Here is a 21,193-nt window from a genome sequence, read left to right as displayed (position 1 = left end):
GTGGCTCCTAGTAGCTGTCTGCATGCAACAGCGGCCACAATCCCAGGAAATGGCTTTGACTGGCTGGCTAAACCAGGCGAGGGCAGCTGATGGGTCTCAAACCCTCAGTGAGTTAGGGACGCCCCCTGCATGCGAACACAGGCGGGTTGAGCGGATGAGACCAAGAGTGGTTCCTTTTTTAAAAAAATATATTTTTTATTAGGAATTTCAACATAACAATTTATCAAAAACACATCATCCTCATTCCCCCCCCCCAATTTTTTCCTCCCCTCTCCCCCAAAAAAGAAAAACTCACCCTCCCACCCACCCCAGACTTCCCTCAGCTCCTCTCTCTGGTTTTTCAGCACATGTTATTCTCTGCATATTATAAAATTGTAAAGATCCTTAATTTATCTATCTATATACAGTGGTGCCTCGCAAGACGAAAATAATCCGTTCTGTGATTCTCTTCGTCTAGCGGTTTCTTCGTCTTGCGAAGCAAGCCCATTGACGGATTAGCGGATTAGCGCTATTAGCAGCTTTTAGCGGCTTTTAGCGGCTTATCTGCTGATCGGATCAGCTGATAAGTGGCTTAGCGGCTTAGAAAAAAGGGGGGAGGGAAAAAAACCCCGCAGGAACTCTCAAGGCATTGTCGTTTTGCGAAGCACCTCCAAAACGGAAAACCCTTTCGTCTAGCGGGTTTTCCGTCTTGCGAGGCATTCGTCTTGCGGGGCACCACTGTACAGTGGTACCTCGGGTTAAGTACTTAATTCGTTCCAGAGGTCCGTTCTTAACCTGAAACTGTTCTTAACCTGAAGCACCACTCAGTGGCGTAGCGTGGGTTGTCAGCACCCGGAGCAAAGCAAGTAATTTGCGCCCCGTAACCCGTGGATTTGCGCCCCCTAACCCCCAGATGTTGCGCCCGGTGCGGCCGGCCCCCCCTGCACCCCCCACGCTATGCCACTGGCACCACTTTAGCTAATGGGGCCTCCTGCTGCTGCTGCTGCTGCTGCTGCTGCTGCACCGCCAGAGCATGATTTCTGTTCTCATCCTGAAGCAAAGTTCTTAACCTGAAGCACTATTTCTGGGTTAGCGGAGTCTGTAACCTGAAGCATATGTAACTTGAGGTACCACTGTATTACCAATAAAAAGTTTGCGAATGTTTATTCAAAACCTGCCAAGAGACCAAGAGAGGTTCCAACGGTCAAGAAGGTGGTTTCTGCACGTGCTGTTGGGGCCGTCTTACCCATAGGCATTAGGGGTGTGGGGCACCCAGGCTCCCAGGGGTGCCAGGCCAAGAGTCCGGGGCCGAGATTTGGAGTCCGGGGATTGGGAAGAGCCGACAGCCGCTGCTGAGCGGAGCAGAACCCGTCGGAGCTCCTGGGATTGGCGGACCGTCGAGAGAACCTGCCCAGCGCACGCTGCTCACACAAGGCGCCTGGGTTCACTCAGTCGCCACCACCACCTCAGGCTCGACTGTTGTTGCGCTGGGCTGGGCTTGCCCACCCCCAGGCGCCCGGCCTTGCGCTGCTGCCACTGCTGCCGCCTCAAGCTCCTCTGTTGCTGCTAAGGCAGCCGGTCAGGCCAGCTGTGCTGTGCGCGCTTCACCAGCCCGCCCTATAAAAAGGTCAACAACTTTGGTCAACCTGGAGGGGCGGATCTCTGCACCCCGGCGCCACATATGCTTAAGACGGCCCTGTGTGCTGTACAGTGGTATCTCTGGTTGCGAACAGGATCCGTTCCGGAGCCCCGTTCGCAACACGAGCAGAACGCAACCCATATCTGCGCAGGTCGCGATTTGCCGCTTCTGCGTGTGCGCGTGATGTCATTTTGCGCGTCTGCGCAAGCGGCAAAACCCAGAAGTAATCCTTTCCGGTACTTCCGGGTCGCAACCTGAAAACGCGCAACCTGAAGCAAACGTAACAAGAGGTATGACTGTATAGGGAAGTGAGGGGCAAATGGGGCTCCTCCACCTGGGAAGGGAGCCCATCTAGGAGAAGGAAAACGCTGATCCTAAACCTCCACTGCCTTGTGGGATATTTTTGGGAGAAGAAAAACTATGGAGTAAATCCTACACAAATTTGGAGTAGAGTCCCTAAGACAGTTGGCTGGCGTCTTGAGCACTTCCTTCCAGAAGCTTCTGCAGCCAAGCTGGTGCCAAAAATATTGTTCTGCTTTCCTTTGGGCCGCATCAGAGAGAGGGGGACTTGGTTTAGGGTTGTCATAGGTCCAGAATTTCCTGGACGCTGCCAGGATCCGGCTGTCGGAAACAGTGTCCCGGCAGAAATCACTTTAATGTCCGGGGAAATCCAGCAACCAATGTCGGAAGTGTAGATTTTGGTGAAATTTCTTTAAAATAGCTCCAAAACACAAAAAAGCAACTTGGGGAGGGGGAACTCAACAACTTTTGTGCCTGAAATACTGTATTTTCCCATGTATAAGACTATAAAGTACAGTGGTGCCTCGCAAGACGAAAAGAATCCGTTCCGCGAGTCTCTTCGTCTTGCGGTTTTTTCGTCTTGCGAAGCAAGCCCATTGGCGGATTAGCACTATTAGCGGCTTAGCGGATCAGCTGTTAAGCGGCTTAGTGGATCAGCTGTTAAGCGGCTTAGCGGCTTGGGAAAAAGGGGGGGAAAGGAAAAAACCCCCGCAGGAACTCGCAAGACATTCTCGTCTTGCGAAGCAAGCCCATAGGAAAATCGTTTTGCGAAGCACCTCCAAAACGGAAAACCCTTTCGTCTAGCGGGTTTTCCGTCTTGCGAGGCATTCGTCTTGTGGGGCACCACTGTAAAGGTAAAGGGACCCCTGACCATTAGGCAGAAACAACAAATTCTCTTTGTGGGATTGGAATAACACTTGTAATGCAACGATGAGCTATGGACATAATGGAGGTATAAAAATGTGGGTTAATATAAAAGATGCAGAGGGAAAGGATTAACAAAAAGACCCACAAAGGGAAGGAGGTAAGTTCAAGGGATTCTTTGGAATATTGTTCTTATATATTATGCTATTATGTGAATGTAAATATTAATTTGGAAAATCAAATCAAGAGGCCTCTATCACCATTTTCTCAGGGGAGAAAAACCGAGGAGGACCCAGCAGGGAGATGATGCTTCAGGTGCAATAATTGCAAAGCAGCTGGCAGGCAGGGGAGGGAGGGAGGGATAGAGAGAAAGGCAGCCTGGTCCTCCAGGGGCTTCCTAGAGAGGCAGGAAGTTCTGAAAGTGAGGTTGAGGTGGCGGAAGACAATAGGGAGCCCCCATTCCCAGTTCCTTTCAGGCAGGGAAGGAAGAGGCCTGGTGACATTCCTTGGCCAGGAGGAAGACATGGTGCGGGCAGGTATCTTGCATGGGGAGGGGAGGAATTGGCCTTTTTTTCTTGGGGGAGGGAAGACATAAGATTTCCTTCCTATTGAAATCACACAAATACACCCAAAAAAAAATTTTTTTAATGGGAGGGTGGGGGTCTGACCTCTGCAACCCAGGTGCAAAAATGGGGTGCCTTTGCAATGCTTTACTTGTTGTTGTTAGGGTAGCTCAGCCGGTTAGAGCATGGAGCTGGCAGACCGCAGGTTCGATCCCTTTTGGGGGAGCTGCAGATTCCTGCATTGCAAGGGGGTTGGGCTAGATGACCCTGCGGACCCCTTCCAACTCTACAGGTTTATGACTCACTTTTCTCCCACCACCACCAACTTCATCTTCCATGGAAGATGGGGAGACCCTCTGTTTGCAGAGGAAGCAGCATGGGTGGAGGGGGCGGGGAGAGAAAGGACGTGCCTGCCTCGCAAAAAATAAAATAATAGGATTATCCAGTTGCAAAGAGCCCCCTTTCCGCCCCAAAAATGCATTGATTGCATTGCAAGATCTTCCTCTCTCTCTCTCTCTCTCTCTCTCTCTCTCTCTCTCTCTCTGTGAGCTCTGTCCAATATTTGTAGGTGCTGCAGAGGAAAGCTGTTTTTTCACACCAGGGACTTCCAAGGGAAACAGACACACAGGATCAAAAAAACTATCCCCTTCATCCTTCTTTGTCTCCCTTCCAGGCAGCAGAAAAAGCCCCAGAGACACCTTCTGGGTCTCCTCCTCTTCACAGTGAAATGGGAAGAGACTCTACGCAGGCCGCTCAAGTAAGAGATTTGGTGGGGGGGGGGGCTTTGTGGGCTTACTTTTATGGGAGGCATCTCTGAAGACCCTTGCCACGCATTTAAAGCACAATGGTTGCTGAATGTCCTGGCCTTCTCCTCATTACCGTGGTGCCTCGCAAGACGGAAATAATCCGTTCCGCGAGTCTCTTCGTCTAGCGGTTTTTTCGTCTTGCAAAGCAACCCTATTAGCGGCTTAGCGGATTAGCGCTATTAGCGGTTTAGCGGATTAGCGGCTATTAAAGGCTTAGCAGATTAGCGGCTAAAAGGCTATTAGCGGCTTAGCGGCTTAGAAAAGGGGGGGGAGCGGAAAAAAATCAGAACACTCGCAAGACGTTTTCATCTTGCAAAGCAAGCCCATAGGGAAATTTGTCTTGCGAAGCAGCTCAAAAACGGAAAACCCTTTCGTCTAGCGGGTTTTCCGTCTTGCGAGGCATTCGTCTTGCGGGGCACCACTGTATTACTATTATGATTATTAATAGTAGTAGTAGTAGTAGTAGTAGTACAGTGGTACCTCAGGTTACATACGCTTCAGGTTACAGACTCCACTACCCCAGAAATAGTACCTCGGGTTAAGAACTTTGCTTCATGATGAGAACAGAAATCGTGCTCCGGTGGCGCGGCAGCAGCAGGAGGCCCCATTAGCTAAAGTGGTGCTTCAGGTTAAGAACAGTTTCAGGTTAAGAACGGACCTCCGGAACGAATTAAGTACTTAACCCAAGGTACCACTGTAGTGCTCTGCCCATCTGACTGAGTTGCCCCAGTTTGAAGGCACTAGTGCAGTGTTTTTCAACCACTGTTCCGCGGCACACTAGTGTGCGGCGAGATGTTGCCTGGTGTGCCATGGGAAAAATTGAAAAATTCGAAAGATTAAAAAAAAAAAGTCAAATTTTCGCCCACTAGGCGGGCGCCGGACTGTGTCCACCCTATTTTCCATCCGTCCTGGGTGGGGATCAGATCGGATGGGATCGGATGAGAGCAGCGGGGCTCTGAAATCTCCCTCTCCGCACACAGTGGTGGTGTGCCTCGTGATTTTTTTCATGAAACAAGTGTGCCTTTGCCCAAAAAAGGTTGAAAAACACTGCACTAGTGAATAATAATAATAATAATAATAATAATAATTTATTATTTATACCCCGCCCATCTGGCTGGGTTTCCCCAGCCACTCTGGGCGGCTTCCAAAAGAATATTAAAATACTGTGATACATCAAACATTAAAAGCTTCCCTAAACAGGGCTGCCTTCAGATGTCTTCTAAAAGTCTGGTAGTTGTTGTTCTCTTTGACATCTGGTGGGAGGGCGTTCCACAGGGAGGGCGCCACTACCGAGAAGGCCCTCTGCCTGGTTCCCTGTAACTTGGCTTCTCGCAGTGAGGGAACCGCCAGAAGGCCCTCGGTGCTGGACCTCAGTGTCCGGGTAGAACGATGGAGGTGGAGACGCTCCTTCAGGTATACTGGACCGAGGCCGTTTAGGGCTTTAAAGGTCAGCACCAACACTTTGAATTGTGCTCGGAAACGTACTGGGAGCCAATGTAGGTCTTTCAAGACCGGTGTTATATGGTCTCGGCGGCCGTTCCCAGTCACCAGTCTGGCTGCTGCATTCTGGATTAGTTGTAGTTTCCGGGTCACCTTCAAAGGTAGCCCCACGTAGAGCGCATTGCAGTAGTCCAAGCGGGAGATAACCAGAGCATGCACCACTCTGGCGAAGCAGTCCGCGGGCAGATAGGGTCTCAGCCTACGTACCAGATGGAGCTGGTACACAGCTGCCCTGGACACGGATTTAACCTGTGCCTCCATGGACAGCTGTGAGTCCAAAATGACTCCCAGGCTGCGCACCTGGTCCTTGAGGGGCATGGTTACCCCATTCAGGACCAGGGAATCCTCCACACCTGCCCACCTCCTGTCCCCCAGAAACAGTACTTGTGTCTTGTCAGGATTCAATCTCAATCTGTTTGCCGCCATCCACCCTCCAACCGCCTCCAGACACTCACACAGGACCGTCACCGCCTTCACTGGTTCTGATTTGAAAGAGAGGTAGAGCTGGGTGTCATCTGCATACTGATGAACACCCAGCCCAAACCCCCTGATGATCTCTCCCCGCGGCTGCATGTAAATGTTGAAAAGCATGGGGGAGAGGACAGAACCCTGAGGCACCCCACAAGTGAGAGCCCAGGGGTCTGAACACTCATCCCCCACCACCACTTTCTGAACACGGCCCAGGAGGAAGGAGCAGAACCACTGTATGACAGTGCCCCCAGCTCCCAGCCCCTCAAGACAGTCCAGAAGGATGTTATGGTCGATGGTATCAAAGGCCGCTGAGAGATCCAGCAGAACTATTCCACTAGTTTGCTCACCTGGACCTTTTGAACCACAGCAAAACAAATAAAACAAAAGAAACCCGAATCATTATTGTTTATTCTTATTTTCATCAAAACCTCCCTCTCCTCCCCTTGCCTTCTGTGGCAGGAAGATGTCAAGGCTGCCCAATGTAAATCCTGGGCAGTTTCGCTCAAAAACGACCCATACATTGCCAGGCCACGTACAAGGTTTTTGTCATTAATTTACAAGGCCCTCAACGGCTGCTTTATCCCTTATATCTCTGCTTGACCACTGAAGTCTTCAGGGGAGTCACTGAGGCGCTCCCCCTGACTCAGTTGTGTGGCTCGGATCCACCAGAATTAGGGACCCAATCTTGTGGAAATCCCTTACAATTGAGGACAGAGTTGAACTCCTTCCCTGTTAAGGTTTTGGCACTTAATACTTTTTTATTTTGGCAGGTTTTTTAAAAATTGAACTCCTGATTGTATAGTTTAAGTTCATGTTTTAGTCTTGCTGCATCAGACGACTGATAAAGTGGCATGCAAACAGTCTAAAGAAATGATGCGATTTCACAGTAAAAACATCCAACAACAGAAACGATTTCTGGAGAATTTCCTATTAAACAATTAAAAACAATTGCATTTCAGACACCGTGACAGACAGGTCTCCCATTAACTTCTTTTGCACAATAAATGGTTTCTGCTTCTACGTGGATAAGCGAGGCAAGATGAAATCGTACCTAGGACTAGTTAGCAGGATCAGTTCAAACAAGGGTAGAAAAACAGAACGCTAATTTGAACCAGTTGCAGCTTAATCGCACAGTGCATACAGTGGTTCCTTGGTTCTCAAACTGAATGCATTCCGGAAGTCCGTTCCAAAACCAGAGCGTTCCAAAACCAAGGCGCGCTTTCCCATAGAAAGTAATGCAAAATGGATTAATCTGTTCCAGACTTTTAAATACAACCTCTAAAACAGCAATTTAACATGAATTTTACTATCTAACGAGAACATTGATCCATAAAATGAAAGCAATAAACAATGTACTACAGTCACACAATCAATCAATCAATCAATCAATCTGTAGCTGAACTGGGTTCCACACAGTCATGAAAGCAAACAAAAAAGCCGCAAAAACAAAAATGCAAAAACAGGCAGACCTCAGCGTAACACTCAAAACGGAAGTGTGGCACTCAAATCAAGAAGCGTAACACTTTAAACGGAGCATCTTCGGCCTCCGAAAAAAGTTTGCAAACCGAAACACTTACTTCCAAGTTTTCAGTGTTCAGGTTCCAAGTTGTTTGAGTACCAAGGCGTTTGAGAACTGAAGTACCACTGTAGTATCTTTTGAGTTGCCTGCATTGCTTCCCCTCTCTTCCGACTCTCCTTCCTTGGAGGTTTTGAAGCAGAGGTGGGATGGCTATCTGTCTTGGATGCTTTAGCTGAGATTCCTGCATTGCAGGGGGTTGGACTAGATGACCCTTGGGGTCCCTTCCAGTCCAAAGATTCTATGATTCCATGAATAACATAAGGGACCTGCTGGATCAGGCCCCTCTAGTCCAATATATTGCTCCTACAGTGGCCAACCAGATGTCTCGAATGAAAGCCCAGAATCGGGACCTGAGTGCAACAGCACTTTCCCTCTGCTCCTGAATCCCAGTTCCCGGGAATCCCAAGTGAATCTGCATTCAGGTTCTGCTTCCTACACACACCTGGTTGGCCACTGAGAGAACAGGATGCTGGACTAGACGGGCCTTTGGCCAGGTGACGTCTGCTCACCTGTCTGTCTGCCTGTTTCTGTGTGTGACGAGACATACCGGTACCTTATTTTCCACTTTAGGCTCCTGCGACCTTTGAGGAGGTGGCTGTGCAATTCTCCAAGGACGAGTGGACGCTGCTGGATCCAGCCCAGAGGGCTCTGTACAGGGAAGTCATGCTGGAGAATTACGGGGAGGTGGCCTCTTTGGGTAAGCACCCCCCTCCCCGTTGCCTTTCTTGCGGCCTAGGACCCACGTACCTACGGCACCGCCTCTCCTGGTATGCCCCACAGAGGAACTTAAGGTCCACAAATGACAACTTTTTGGAGGTCCCAAGTCGCAAGGTGGTTAGATTGGTCTCAACTAGGGCCAGGGCCTTTTCAGCACTGGCCCCGACTTGGTGGAACGCTCTGTCCCAAGAGACTAGGGCCCTGCTGGACTTGACATCTCTCCACAGGGCCTGCAAGACAGAGCTGTTCCGCCTGGCCTTTGGTTTGGACTCAGTCTGACCCTTATGTTGCCCTCCTCTTATGGTTTTGATCTATGGGCTATTATTAAAATGAGGCTGCATTTTAAATTGTATTTTTAACCTGTATTTTAAATTATTTCCCCCCCCCTTATGTTTTTATTGTAATTTTACTGGTGTTAGCCGCCCTGAGCCCGGCTCTGGGCGGGGAGGGTGGGGTATAAATAAAAAATTATTATTATTATTAGACACGGAGAACTCCTATTGCTTTCTCGGTTTATCTGCTTCACCTGACCGCATTTGTGCTAAGCTCATTCCTCTTATTCCAGATGGGGCTCTTTGCCAACTCCGTATGAGAGGGCAGCCGTGATTGGCTGGCAGCCCTTGCAACTGATAGGGCAGAAGGCAGGGAGGCCTGACAATAGGTGGCGCCAGAGCCGGTTCATTCTGCTTTTGCCCCAAAGCTTTTCCCTGCATAGTTTTACCAAAGCAGGAAGAGGAGGCTGGCAGGCAATGCCTACCCCTGGGCTGGTTGCCATTAAGAAGGCAGGTTAAAGGGCTGGCTGAAGGCAGGCAGAGGTTAGTGGGACAGTGTCAGGAGCGAGCCAGCAATAAATCACACTTGTCATAGTCCTGTGCTGCCAGCCACAGCAGAGCTCAGTGGAGGGAGAAGCCAGCCTACCAGCCGAGTCTCAGGGGGGTACTTGCCTGGAGGCCTTAGGTCCAGTCCCGTCCTAAGGTCAGGAGTATCTCAGTTTACATAGTCAGACGATCCAGGCATCAAGAAAGCCGAGGCTCCAAGGTCGCAAGAAGCAGCAAGGTCTGGCCAGGAACAATGAATGTGGTTTCCAGCAACTGCCTGAGGCTGGAAACCCTGTTTAAGAAAGCCGGAGCCAGTTGGTTCACACCAGGAGCCGACTCCTGGCCCATGACAACATGGAACTTAGCTCTTTATTAGAAGAAAGAAGGTCTGTGCAGGCCTAGTGAGCAGAGCAACTATTTTCAGGTCTTGCCCCTATGAGGCAGTTGAGGAGACTGAATGTTCCCGCCTTCCCACAGCTGCCTGAATCTCCTTTTGCCCCAGGTTCTTCCCAAGCAATATGAGACTGCGCTGACGCGCCTCTCTGCTCCTCTCTCTTCATACCTCTTCTTCTCATGGGAGTCCAGTGGAGAAGGCAGCTTATAATGCATAAGTGGGAGACACCCTGCCTTCTTCACCAGCCTGACCCATCTCTTCCTCTCGGTCTCTCTCCTTTTCTTTTTTATATTAATAATATTTAGCTTATATATGTATATGTATATATATGTGTGTGTGTGTGTGTGTGTATTCAAATTTATACATTTCATTAGTTTTACAATCCATTTAACATTTCAAAATTTGACTTCCTTCCCCCTCTTTCTGCGGTTCCTTAAATTCATTTTTTCTATCCTCTGCATATCCAAATTCATTTAACTTGCTCATTTATTTATCCACTGTAAATATATACTCTTATAAAACTGCAGGTTATTACAATAATCCCGCCAGTGTTTTTATCTGTTTACAATTTATCTATAAATATTCAACAAACCTTTTCCATTCTTTTATAAAAAGTTTGTTATCTTGATTTCTTATTCTTCTGGTAAGTTTCACCATTTCTGCATACTCCCTGAGTTTTTGTATCCATTCTTCCTTTACTGGGACTTCTGCTTCTTTCCGCTTTTGGGCAAGCAACATTCTTGCTGCTGTAGTAGCATACATAAATAGATTTCTATACAATTTAGGTAGTTCGAGTTCCAGTGATTTCCGGCTGGGGCGGGGGGGGGGGAAGCCCAGCTCCCCAGTACTATAAATTGATGGCTTTCGTTGAAGCCTCTCTTTCAGCTACTACCGAACCTCTACGATGTTGCATGAAAGCACACAAAATGCTAACTAAAGGGTTAATGCTCACAAGGGCTGTAAAACTCTGTGATGTCATATGCCTGAGGCAGTGATGTAAGTCGGTTCAGTTATGAACAGTCTTAACAGTTAGAGCAGCAGGTCTGTTCTGTTGTGTTGCTGTCTGCCTCTGGGTTAGTCAGGACTCAGCTAGATTAGTAAAGAAAAAGTGCTTTATATGTGTTGTATGTGCATTATAACACTGTGACACCAGATGGCGCTGTGGAGTCCCGTTTTTGCCTACCCGGTTTCTCATACAAAGTTTACAATGCATTTAACTGAAACGCTTTTTTTGAAGTGTCAACATCCAGCCTCGGCCTATAACAGTACTTATCTTAAATACAAATCTATGTAAGATGTACAGTGGTACCTCGGAAGTCAAACGTAATCTTGCAATCGGAAAAGCCAATTGGAAGCCGCTTGTCGGCCACGTTGGGCATTCAGCTTCTGAAAAATGTTCGAAAACTGGGACACTTCCGGGTTTTGGGCATTCAGGAGCCAAAACATTCAGAAGCAGAGACAATCGAAAACCGAGGTTTGACTACATTATCAGCATACATAACACCTACCTGCATTGTATATTTAATCTCACAAGTGCAAGCACACTGACATATCTTACAATGAAAATAGGTATGTCCTGTTCCATAATAAGGGACGTGGGTGGTGCTATGGGTTAAACCACAGAGCCTAGGGCTTGCCGATCAGAAGGTTGGCGGTTCGAATCCCCGCGACGGGGTGAGCTCCCATTGCTCAGTCCCTGCTCCTGCCAACCTAGCAGTTCGAAAGCACGTCAAAATTCAAGTACATAAATACATAAGTACATAAGGTACCACTCCGGTGAGAAGGTAAATGGCGTTTCCATGCGCTGCTCTGCTTCACCAGAAGTGGCTTAGTCATGCTGGCCACATGACCCGGAAGCTGTAAGCCGGCTCCTCGGCCAGTAAAGCGAGATGAGCACCGCAACCCCAGAGTTGTCTGCGACTGGACTTAATGGTCAGGGGTCCCTTTACCCTTTATTCCATTATTATTATTATTATTATTATTTTACTGTTTAAACCCCGCCCACCTGACTGGGTTGTCCAAGCCACTCTAGGTGGCTTCCAACATATATAAAAAACCAAAATATTAAACTTTAAAAGAACCTCCCTATACAGGACTACTTTCAGATGGTTCGAGAGTCAGACAACTCCATACCCTCCAAAATTTCTCCAGTGAAAATAGGGATGTCCTAACGAAAAGCAGGGCATGCTGGGATCAAATCAGAAACCAGGACGTCTTCTGTAAATCTAGGACTGTCCCTGGAAAACAGGCACTGAGTAAAAGTTATTTGTTATTTAAACTCTAAACAGAGGTGGTCTTGATTAGTTTTTATAGGAGAGAAAAGGGAACTAATTAAAGGGTCAAATTAAAGGGCTCTCTTTGGCATAACTCTGTAAATGGGGACTAGATTTTAATTCCCACAAATGAAACCCCAGGCCTGTTTTTGCTGTTCTGGAATCTTCCTCTGGCTCCCCTACCAGGCACCAGAGCCCAGCATTGCAAACCGCCTCTCCTTTCTTCTCCTTCAGTGCTGTAGACTCCTTAGGCTGAGTTATATGGCTAGCCCAAGAAGCCTTTGGCCACCAAGCCCCTCTGCCCTTCCTTCTGGATCTTCTTTCCCCATCCTCTTCCTCTGCCTTCTTCTGTCTGACTCCAGGAGCACCAACAGCTCCAACTAACTCTGCTGAATAGCACCTGGCTATATATACAGTTCTTTGGGCCAACCCTAGCCAATCACAGCGTTTCACTCAGAATTCTAAACCTGCATCCTCCAATCAGACTACGCACTCCTTCTATCCTTCTTTTGCGTACTGAAGGTTCTATCTCCAACTCCTCCTCCGTTTAAAGTCCTCTGGTCCAGCCCCAGCCAATCACAGCATCTCACTGAGAATTCTAAACCAGCAACCGCCAATCAGAATACACATCACCAGCCGCTCCTCAGCTGTCCATCAAAGTTCCCACAGTGACAATTAAACGGACTTGCACCTGACCAGAGAGAAGACTTCCCCCATCAAACACATTGCAGTAACAAATGCCGGAATACATTCCACAGTTTAAACAGGTTTTCTTCCCATTTAATCATATTCATATATTTGAACCCTAGAAGGAAAGGGGAATACTCTTTCAGACCCCTTAACACTCATTCTCTGCACAGGAGGGAATCAGCCAGGCTGCATCCAGTGATCCCTTCCTTACCAAAGGATTTATGCCTGAAAATTGAAGGAAGAAACAGTTCCGATAAAGGAAGATTGGCAATTAAAACTAAAGGAGTATGCAGAAACGGCGAAACTTACCGAAAGAATAAGAAATCAAGAAGAAAGACTTTTTAAAATAGAGTGGGGAAAATGTATTGACTGTTTGAAGAGACATTGTAAAGAAATCAAAACGTTGTTGTTTAGTCGTGTCTCTTTGTGACCCCCTGGACCAGAGCACGCCAGGAACTTCTGTCTTCCACTGCTTCCCGCAGTTTGGTCAAACTCATGCTGGTAGCTTCGAGAACACTGTCCCACCATCTCGTCCTCTGTCATCCCCTTCTTGTGCCCTCAGTCTTTCCCAACATCAGGGTCTTTTCCAGGGAGTCTTCTCTTCTCATGAGTTGGCCAAAGTATTGGAGCCTCAGCTTCACGATCTGTCCTTCCAGTGAGCACTCAGGGCTGATTTCCTTAAGAATGGATAGGTTTAATCTTCTTGCAGTTCAAATTGATGCAGTAAGAGATAACTAGGGAGAACATAAGGGGAAATTAGAAAATAGATTCGAATTGGATATGCAGTAATAAAAAGATATAAAATAACTAACTGCAGAAAGGAGGGGAGAGGAGTCAAAGAGAATTGGATTTATTCGTTATTACATTAATCCCTCTAATGTTTTTATCTGTTTACAATTTATTTGTAAATATTCAGTAAACCATTCAGTAAACCAGTTCCATTCTTTTATAAAAAGTTTGTTATCTTGATTTCTTATTCTTCCGGTAAATTTTGCCATTTCTGCATATTCCCTGAGTTTTTGTATCCATTCTTCCTTTACTGGGACTTTCGCTTCTTTCCGCTTTGGGGCAAGCAACATTCTTGCTGCTGTAGTAGCATACATAAATAAATTTCTATACAATTTGGGTAGTGTTGTCCCTATAATTCCCTCCGTTCCTGCTCCATCTTCTGCTTCTGGGCTGCTCTCTGCCACAGCCTCCTCCTGCTCACTAAGCCCTGTCACCTCTCCAGCTAACGGCACCTCCTCCTCCCAGTCTTCTCCCTCTGATGACCCATCGTCGTCCCACCACCAATCCCTGGGCTCTGAGCCGTCTTCCCTTAGGGGGTTCCCCGACTGGTGCTTCCCATCATTTCCCAATATCCAATGATGGCGCTACCTCTGTCTTAGGAGGCCGGTAACAGAACCAGTCTAGGTTGAAATTCTGGACTCCTAGAAGGAAAAAAAAAAAATTCTTCTTCTTCTTCTTCTATTCAAGATGGGCCTCTGATTCTTCAACCTCTTCTCATCAGCTGGTTGGAAGGAGAGGGAGAGCAATTTGACCCGGAGCGACTGGCAGGTAGGTGCAAGGATGATCTGGGGAGGGGTTGTTACCTTGCCAGGTTGTGGTCTTGTTTTGTGTTTCTCAGAAACGGTGTTTTTTTCCCTTTAAAAAATGTTTAGGGGGTACTTTCATTTTGACTCAAGGAAATCACCATTTTATAGTTCATTTTATAGTTCATGAGTCCAGTATATCTTAAGGAGCATCTCCACCCCCATTGTTCTACCCGGACACTGAGGTCCAGCACCAAGGGCCTTCTGGTGGTTTCCTCATTGCGAGAAGTGAGGTTACAGGGAACTGGGCAGAGGGCCTTCTCGGTAGTGGCGCCCGCCCTGTGGAACGCCCTCCCACCAGATGTCAAAGAGAACAACGACTACCAGACTTTTAGAAGACATCTGAAGGCAGCCCTGTTTAGGGAAGCTTTTAATGTTTGATGGATTACTGTATTTTAATATTTTGTTGGAAGCCACCCAGAGTGGCTGGGGAAGTCCAGCCAGATGGGCGGGGTATAAATAATAAATAAATAAATTATTATTATTATCATCATCATCATCATCATCATCATCAACATACAGTTGACTTCACACATTAAATGCTTGCTTCCATCTGAGATTCAGGAAACACCATGACAGGAAATGAGGCCGCCGTAGTTTCTTATCCTGTTAGATTCACAAAATGTTTAAGGGTATGCGTACCCCTGCACCCCCCAAAAAAAAAACACTTCTCAGAATAGCCTGAGGCTAGATGCCTTGACACGGGACGCGGGTGGTGCTGTGGTCTAAACCACAAAGCCTAGGGCCTGCCAATCAGAAGGGCGGCGGTTCAAATCCCCGTGACGGGGTGAGCTCCCGTTGCTCGGTCCCTGCTCCTGCCCACCTAGCAGTTTAAAAGCATGTCAAGTGCAAGTAGATCAATAGGTACCACTCCGGCGGGAAGGTAAACGGCATTTCCGTGCACTGCTCTGGTTCGCCAGAAGTGGCTTAGTCATGCTAGCCACATGACCTGGAAGCTGTCTGCGGACAAATGCCAGCTCCCTCGGCCAATAAAGCGAGATGAGCGCCACAACCCCAGAGTCGGCCACGACTGGAGCTAATGGTCAGGGGTCCCTTTAGATGCCTTGACACCCATTTGAATGGTTTTCACCCACTTTGATTCCTCACAAAATCAAGGGGGGGGCAGCATTGCAGGGGCTTAGACTAAATTCCATTTGAGTCCCTTCCATCTCCACAAGGCTACGATTCCATGAACTGCGAATCAAACCCTGAATCGTGGCTTGCATCTCCCAAGTCAAACAGGATGACGTGGTTGCCGTGCAAGGAACCAGCATGGAAAATATTACCCTGCCATCTTTTTTCTCTCGTCGCCCTTGCAGGTGGAGGGGAAACCTCCATGACGTGCTTAAGGCTCTCGCCTCTTTGTCACCGGGTGGAAAGAGCCGTTCTGCCCTTATCTCAGGTAAGCAAAGCTCCTCCTATCCGTGGCAGAGGCGATCCAGGAAAAGGCTGCTCCCAGGGTAAAAATAAATGACTTAAAAAAATAATAATCAGAATTTTAAAATTTAAATCAGAATTTTAAAATTTAAATCAGAATTTTAAAATTTAAATTGGATTTTTAAAATAAAATGCTGTTGGAGGAAAAGTCTTTCTAAAGATAATTTTCTGTTGAAGTTGCATTATAGTCCAAAGGTTATTCATCAGGAAATAAGGATTTGTTTTAAGTTTTTCTTGTGTGCTAAAACTTAGTCTGCTTTTTTAAAAAAAAAATGCTTAACCACATCAGTTAACAAACATGCTATAATGTTATTGTTTTAGTTAAATAAATTGTTATTAAGGAAATGATTATTAGGAAATGATTATTTTTCTCCTTCCAATAAAATGCAGCAGAAAAGTTGTCCAAATATGAACAGTTAACTTATTAAACCTGACAATAATTTCATAATTATCTGTCTATGTATGTCTAATAGTATAACCAAATCAATAATTTTTGATATAACTGCAAAAACTACTCTGGAAATTTATTATTCCAAAAGTGAAACCTTCCATCTGGTTGTAAATATTTAGATTATACCAGCAAGAATGAGTCTTTCTGTAAAAAAATGATTTAAATGAAGTCTTACTGGCTAGTGATTTAAATTGTGGTTTTAAACAATTTGATTTAAATCAAATCCACCCTGGTTGCTCCTCCCACTTGCTCCTGAGGCGGGGCTATGCGAGTGGCCCAACCAATCAGAGCAGGCCACAAAGAGAAGCGCAATAGCCCCTTGGCACAAATCCTGGCAAGGAGATGCCAGCATCCTGTGTGGCAGATTTGTAGGGTAGATGGGTCCTCAGATCAGTTTCTTCCTCCTGCCTCTGCATGGATTCTTGTTTCAGTTGGGTTATTTCTTTTAGCTAAAGACATGAGGGGATCGTCCATCCGTTTGGTGCTGTTGAGAAAACACATCCTTCTTTTCCCAGGGTTTGGTCTCCTTTGAGGAAGTGAGTGTCTCCTTCGCCGCAGAGGAGTGGGTTCTGCTGGATCCAGACCAAAGGGCGCTGTACAAAGAAGTCATGTTGGAGAACTACAGGAATGTGGCCTCTCTGGGTGAGGATTGTAAGGGGAAACATGGAGTTGGAAGGTCTGGACATGCAGATGGCCCAGCTGTGCCGTCTGCTTCCATCGGCCCATGCTCCGACGTAAATCAGCGACCCGGACTTGAGAAGCCAGGGCACGCTATTAGAAGAGTGCATAATAATAATAATAATAATAATAATAATAATTTATTTATACCCCATCCATCTGGCTGGGTTTCCCCAGCCACTCTGGGCGGCTTCCAACAAAACACTAAAATAGAATAACCTATTAAACATTAAAAGCTTCCCTAAACAGGGCTGCCTTCAGATGTCTTCTAAAAGTTTGGTAGTTATTTTTCTCTTTGACATCTGGTGGGAGGGTGTTCCACAGGGCGGGTGCCACCACCGAGAAGGCCCTTCAGATGTCTTCTAAAAGCCAGATAGTTGTTTATTTCCTTGACATCTGATGGGAGGGTGTTCCACAGGGAGGGAGCCACTACTGAGAAGGCCATCTGCCTGGTTCCCTGTAACTTCTTGCAGGGAGGGAACCACCAGAAGGCCCTCGGAGCTGGACCTCAGTGTCCAGGCTGAACGATGGAAGTGGAGACGCTCCTTCAGGTATACTGGGCTAAGGCCATTTAGGGCTTCAAAGGTCAGCACCAACACTTTGAATTGTGCTCGGAAATGCACTGGGAGCCAATGTAGGTCTTTCAAGACTGATGTTATGTGGTCTTGGCGGCCACTCCCAGTCACCAGTCTAGCTGCCACATTCTGGATTAGTTGTACTGGATTAGTTTCCTGGTCACCTTCAAAGGTAGCCCCACGTAGAGCACATTGCAATAGTCCAAGCGGGAGATAAGCAGAACATGCACCACTCTGGAGAGACAGTCTGCGGGCAGGGAGGGTCTCAGCCTGCGTACCAGATGGAGCTGGTAGACAGCTGCCCTGGACACAGAATTGACATGCACCTCTATGGACAGCTGTGAGTCCAAAATGATTCCCAGGCTACATACAGGCACAGTCTCTGATTGCTTGGGGAAAGCCCTGGAGAGGAGGAGACATAGATGGCTGTGGGGAGGTGGGGACTTTAGTCTCAGCAATTGATTTCCATGGAGGAAGACCACCAGGACGGAGCTGCTCTGCTCTTTAGGCCTGACACTCAGCCAAATCTGTGGAGATTGTGTTTTTGCTAATAAAGTGTTAACTGCTACTTGGAACAGTGTGATTTACTGCTGGCTTGCTCTTTGACAGCAAGGCAGTTGCCCTACCACCGTGCTGTCCTTTCCCCCCTCCTGATACCCGGTTCATTTGTTTCTTCCTTTTTTAAAATCCATTTTCTTCATTCCATTTGCCCTTTGGGGTGGGATAGAGGTACAACACCGGCTAAGTGGCCTGGGATTTCTGGACGCGCAGGTCACAAGTGCCATAAATATTTGTTTTCTCTCTCTTTTCTTAATCCCATGAAGAAGGTCCTCTGATGCCCAAATCTGACCTCGTCTCCTGGCTGGAAGGAAAGGAAGAACTGCTGTCCTGGGAGGAGCCTGCAAAGAAGGACGAGGGATTTTTCCAGGAAAAATTGACTGGTAGGTCCTTAGATGAAAAATATCAATCAGAGAAAGAGAGATCTGTGCCCGGTAAAATTGTGTGAGGGAATCAACCAGAAATGAATTTGTGCTATTCTCTCAGATATTGGCAAATGCAAAAGGTAACCTAGCAGGGTGTGTAGAGAGAAAAGAGAAGGATTTTGGAGATTGTGAAATAACTAAATCAGCCAGTTCTCAGTTTCTGCCTTGAAGCCCAATCATGTTTTCTTTTTGTTTCCTTTTCCCAAACAGAGGATGGACTTGGCTTTGAGAATTATAAGGCGTCGTTGGAAACAGCTAAGCAGCAAGCAGCAACAGAGGCCTTTGGGACACGAAGGGGACCTACATATCTTGAGGGAAATGAATCTTCTCCTTCTCTGCATGATGATTTTCATGAAATCCTGAGCGTACATCTACCTCACATGGGAGAGAAGTGCCCAGTGTGTGGGAAGACTTTCAAAGATGAACCGAGCTTGAATAAACATTGCAGAACCCACACAGGAGAGAAACCATATCAATGCCTGGAGTGCGGAAAGTGCTTCAGTGGTAGCGGAAAACTTACTAGACATAAAAGAAGCCACACAGGAGAAAAACCTTATCAGTGCCCTGAATGTGGAAAGAGCTTCAGTGAGAGAGGGACACTTATTAGACACCAGAGAATCCACACAGGGGAAAAACCTTACCAATGCCTTGAGTGTGGAAAGAGCTTCAGCGACAGCAAAACACTGAATAATCATCAAAGAACTCACACAGGAGAGAAACCATATAAATGCCTGGAGTGTGGAAAGAGCTTCAGCTACAGTAGCATCCTGAATACACACCGAAGAACGCACACAGGGGAAAAGCCATATCGGTGCCTGGAGTGTGGAAAGAGCTTCAGTCGGAGCACTCACCTTTCTGCCCATCAGAGAACTCACACAGGTGAGAAACCATATAAATGCCTGGAGTGTGGAAAGAGCTTCAGTGTTAGCTCAAACCTTAGTTGTCATCAGAGAACCCACACAGGAGTGAAACCATATAAATGTATGGCATGTGGAAAGAGCTTCAGTGCTAGCTCAAGCCTGACTTTACATGAGAGAACTCACACAGGGGAGAAACCGTATAAATGCCCTGAGTGTGGAAAGAGCTTCAATCACAGCTCAAACCTTACCTCACACCAGAGAACGCACACAGGGGAAAAGCCATTTAGGTGCATGGAGTGCGGAAAGAGCTTCAGCCAGAGCATAAGTCTCACTGCCCATCAAAGAGTCCACACTGGCGTGAAACCATATACTTGCCTGGAGTGCGGAAAGAGCTTCAGCGACAGCAAGACACTCACTACTCATCAGAGAATCCACACGGGGGGAAAGCCATACAGATGCGGTGAGTGTGGGAAGAACTTCAGCGTCAGCTCAAGCCTTGCTTCACATCAGAGAACTCACACCGGGGAAAAGCCCTTCAAATGTGCGGAGTGTGGGAAGGGCTTCAGTCAGAAAGCCCACCTTTGTGCCCATCAGAGAACTCACACAGGGGAGAAACCTTACCAGTGTCTGCAGTGCGGGAAAAGCTTCAGCCAGAGCACGAGCCTTAGCACACATCAGAGAATTCACACAGGGAAGAAACCGTATGAATGTCTTCCGTATGGAAAAAGCTTCAAGAAGAGCTCAGATGTTCCTTCGTACCAAGGAAGCCACGCAGGACAACTCTGGATATATGGCCCTTTGCTTCAAAACCAAGACAATGGTGTATTGCCTATATTCTGTCCATCTGGCAAGGAGACGGATTTTGATGACAAGCTCCTATGTTTCGTTTAAAAGATGAACAATGCAACTATTTGACTCTCGGCTTCCTGTGTTTGCTAGTAACAAAATCCGCCTCTTGCCTTCATCCTCTGCTCTTATTGTTGTCAAACGTTGGAGGCAAGAGTGTGGCGGTTCTCTATTTCATTTGTATCTTGTTTTAAGAGGATTCTGATGAGGCTCTGAGCAGGCTGTCCTCTGAACGGAGGCTAAAGCAATTTTAACCTGGAACAATTTTGGAGAACACTGAAAAAACCCTCCTATGACTTTCTTGTTTTGTTTTGGAACTCTTAGCGTGTAGTGGGGAGCTGTTCATGTAAGATAATCTATAGCGGGGAGTGATGGTTTCGGTGTATACTCTAGTGCCCAGTTTTTTCAGTATTGTTAATAAAGTTTCACAACTATGATGCCAGTTGTTCAGATTGTGACCGTATGGCAGGGTGGAGGAACTTTTTTTCATTGTGGAGGATGGAAAGTGCTTTAGTGATAAAAGGAGCACTTCCTACATATATAAAAAACATAAAAAACTCACAACAGGTTGAAATATTTTCAGTGTGTGGAAAGAGCTTTAGTCAACACCTTACTGTACCCAAAAAAGCCCATGGGGGGCGCTATGGAAATGTATGGAGCAGGGGTCAGCAAACTTTTTCAGCAGGGGGCCAGTCCACTGTCCCTCAGACCTTATGGGGGGGCCAAACTATATATGGGGGGGTGAACGAATTCCTATGCCCCACAAATAACCCAGAGATGCATTTTAAATAAAAGGACACATTCTACTCATGTAAAAACACGCTGATTCCCGGGCCGTCCGCGGGCTGGATTTAGAAGGCAATTGGGCTGGATCTGGCCTCTGGGCCTTAGTTTGCCTATCCATGGTATGGAGTATGGAAAAAGCATCAGCCAGAGTCAATGCGTTGCTTGAAGGTCCATCAAAGAACCATTTCAAAGTATCAAAGATTAAGATGAACGTGACAATGAGAAGAAAGGGGAGGGCAAACTTGATGGCCAATAGGTTTTTGCTACAACCCTTTTAGTGATTGAGATTCATGCAACTGTAGCTGATGAAATAAAAACTGAACTTGCTTTCATGGCGTGTCTGATCACTGATAAAGAACAAATCGCCCACCCTTTATTAGAAATCCTAGCTT

The 21,193-nt window shown here is 46.9% G+C and overlaps 1 protein-coding gene across 3 annotated transcripts; it reads left to right on the top strand.

Moving 5' to 3' along the window:
- Positions 1–3,198: 3,198 nt before the first annotated feature.
- LOC308469457 (uncharacterized protein) lies at positions 3,199–21,133 on the top strand. 3 transcript variants are annotated; one of them, XM_080991942.1, is made up of 8 exons: positions 3,199–3,318; positions 4,023–4,102; positions 8,272–8,398; positions 14,070–14,150; positions 15,505–15,587; positions 16,589–16,715; positions 18,151–18,267; positions 18,520–21,133. In XM_080991942.1, exons 1-8 carry the CDS (start codon positions 3,306–3,308, stop codon positions 20,058–20,060), a joined length of 2,169 nt encoding a protein of 722 aa, XP_080848068.1. In that variant the 5' UTR covers positions 3,199–3,305; the 3' UTR covers positions 20,061–21,133. The 3 variants fall into 3 exon arrangements, with proteins under 3 accessions (XP_080848068.1, XP_080848069.1, XP_080848070.1); XM_080991943.1 differs by having other exon boundaries at positions 3,212–3,318; positions 4,019–4,102; XM_080991944.1 differs by lacking the exons at positions 3,199–3,318; positions 4,023–4,102; positions 8,272–8,398 and adding an exon at positions 11,642–12,670.
- Positions 21,134–21,193: the final 60 nt, after the last annotated feature.

This window comes from Podarcis pityusensis (assembly GCF_964106645.2).
Source record: "Podarcis pityusensis genome assembly, chromosome: 2".
NCBI lineage: Eukaryota > Metazoa > Chordata > Lepidosauria > Squamata > Lacertidae > Podarcis > Podarcis pityusensis.
This window is presented reverse-complemented; position numbering and strand designations above follow the sequence as displayed.

Bases quoted from the DNA above. Each gene is read 5' to 3' on its own strand.
- LOC308469457 (XM_080991942.1), top strand. The intron at 8,399-14,069 runs GTAAGCACCCCC...CTTCTATTCAAG, and splicing joins CGGGGAGGTGGCCTCTTTGG to ATGGGCCTCTGATTCTTCAA. The intron at 16,716-18,150 runs GTGAGGATTGTA...AATCCCATGAAG, and splicing joins CAGGAATGTGGCCTCTCTGG to AAGGTCCTCTGATGCCCAAA.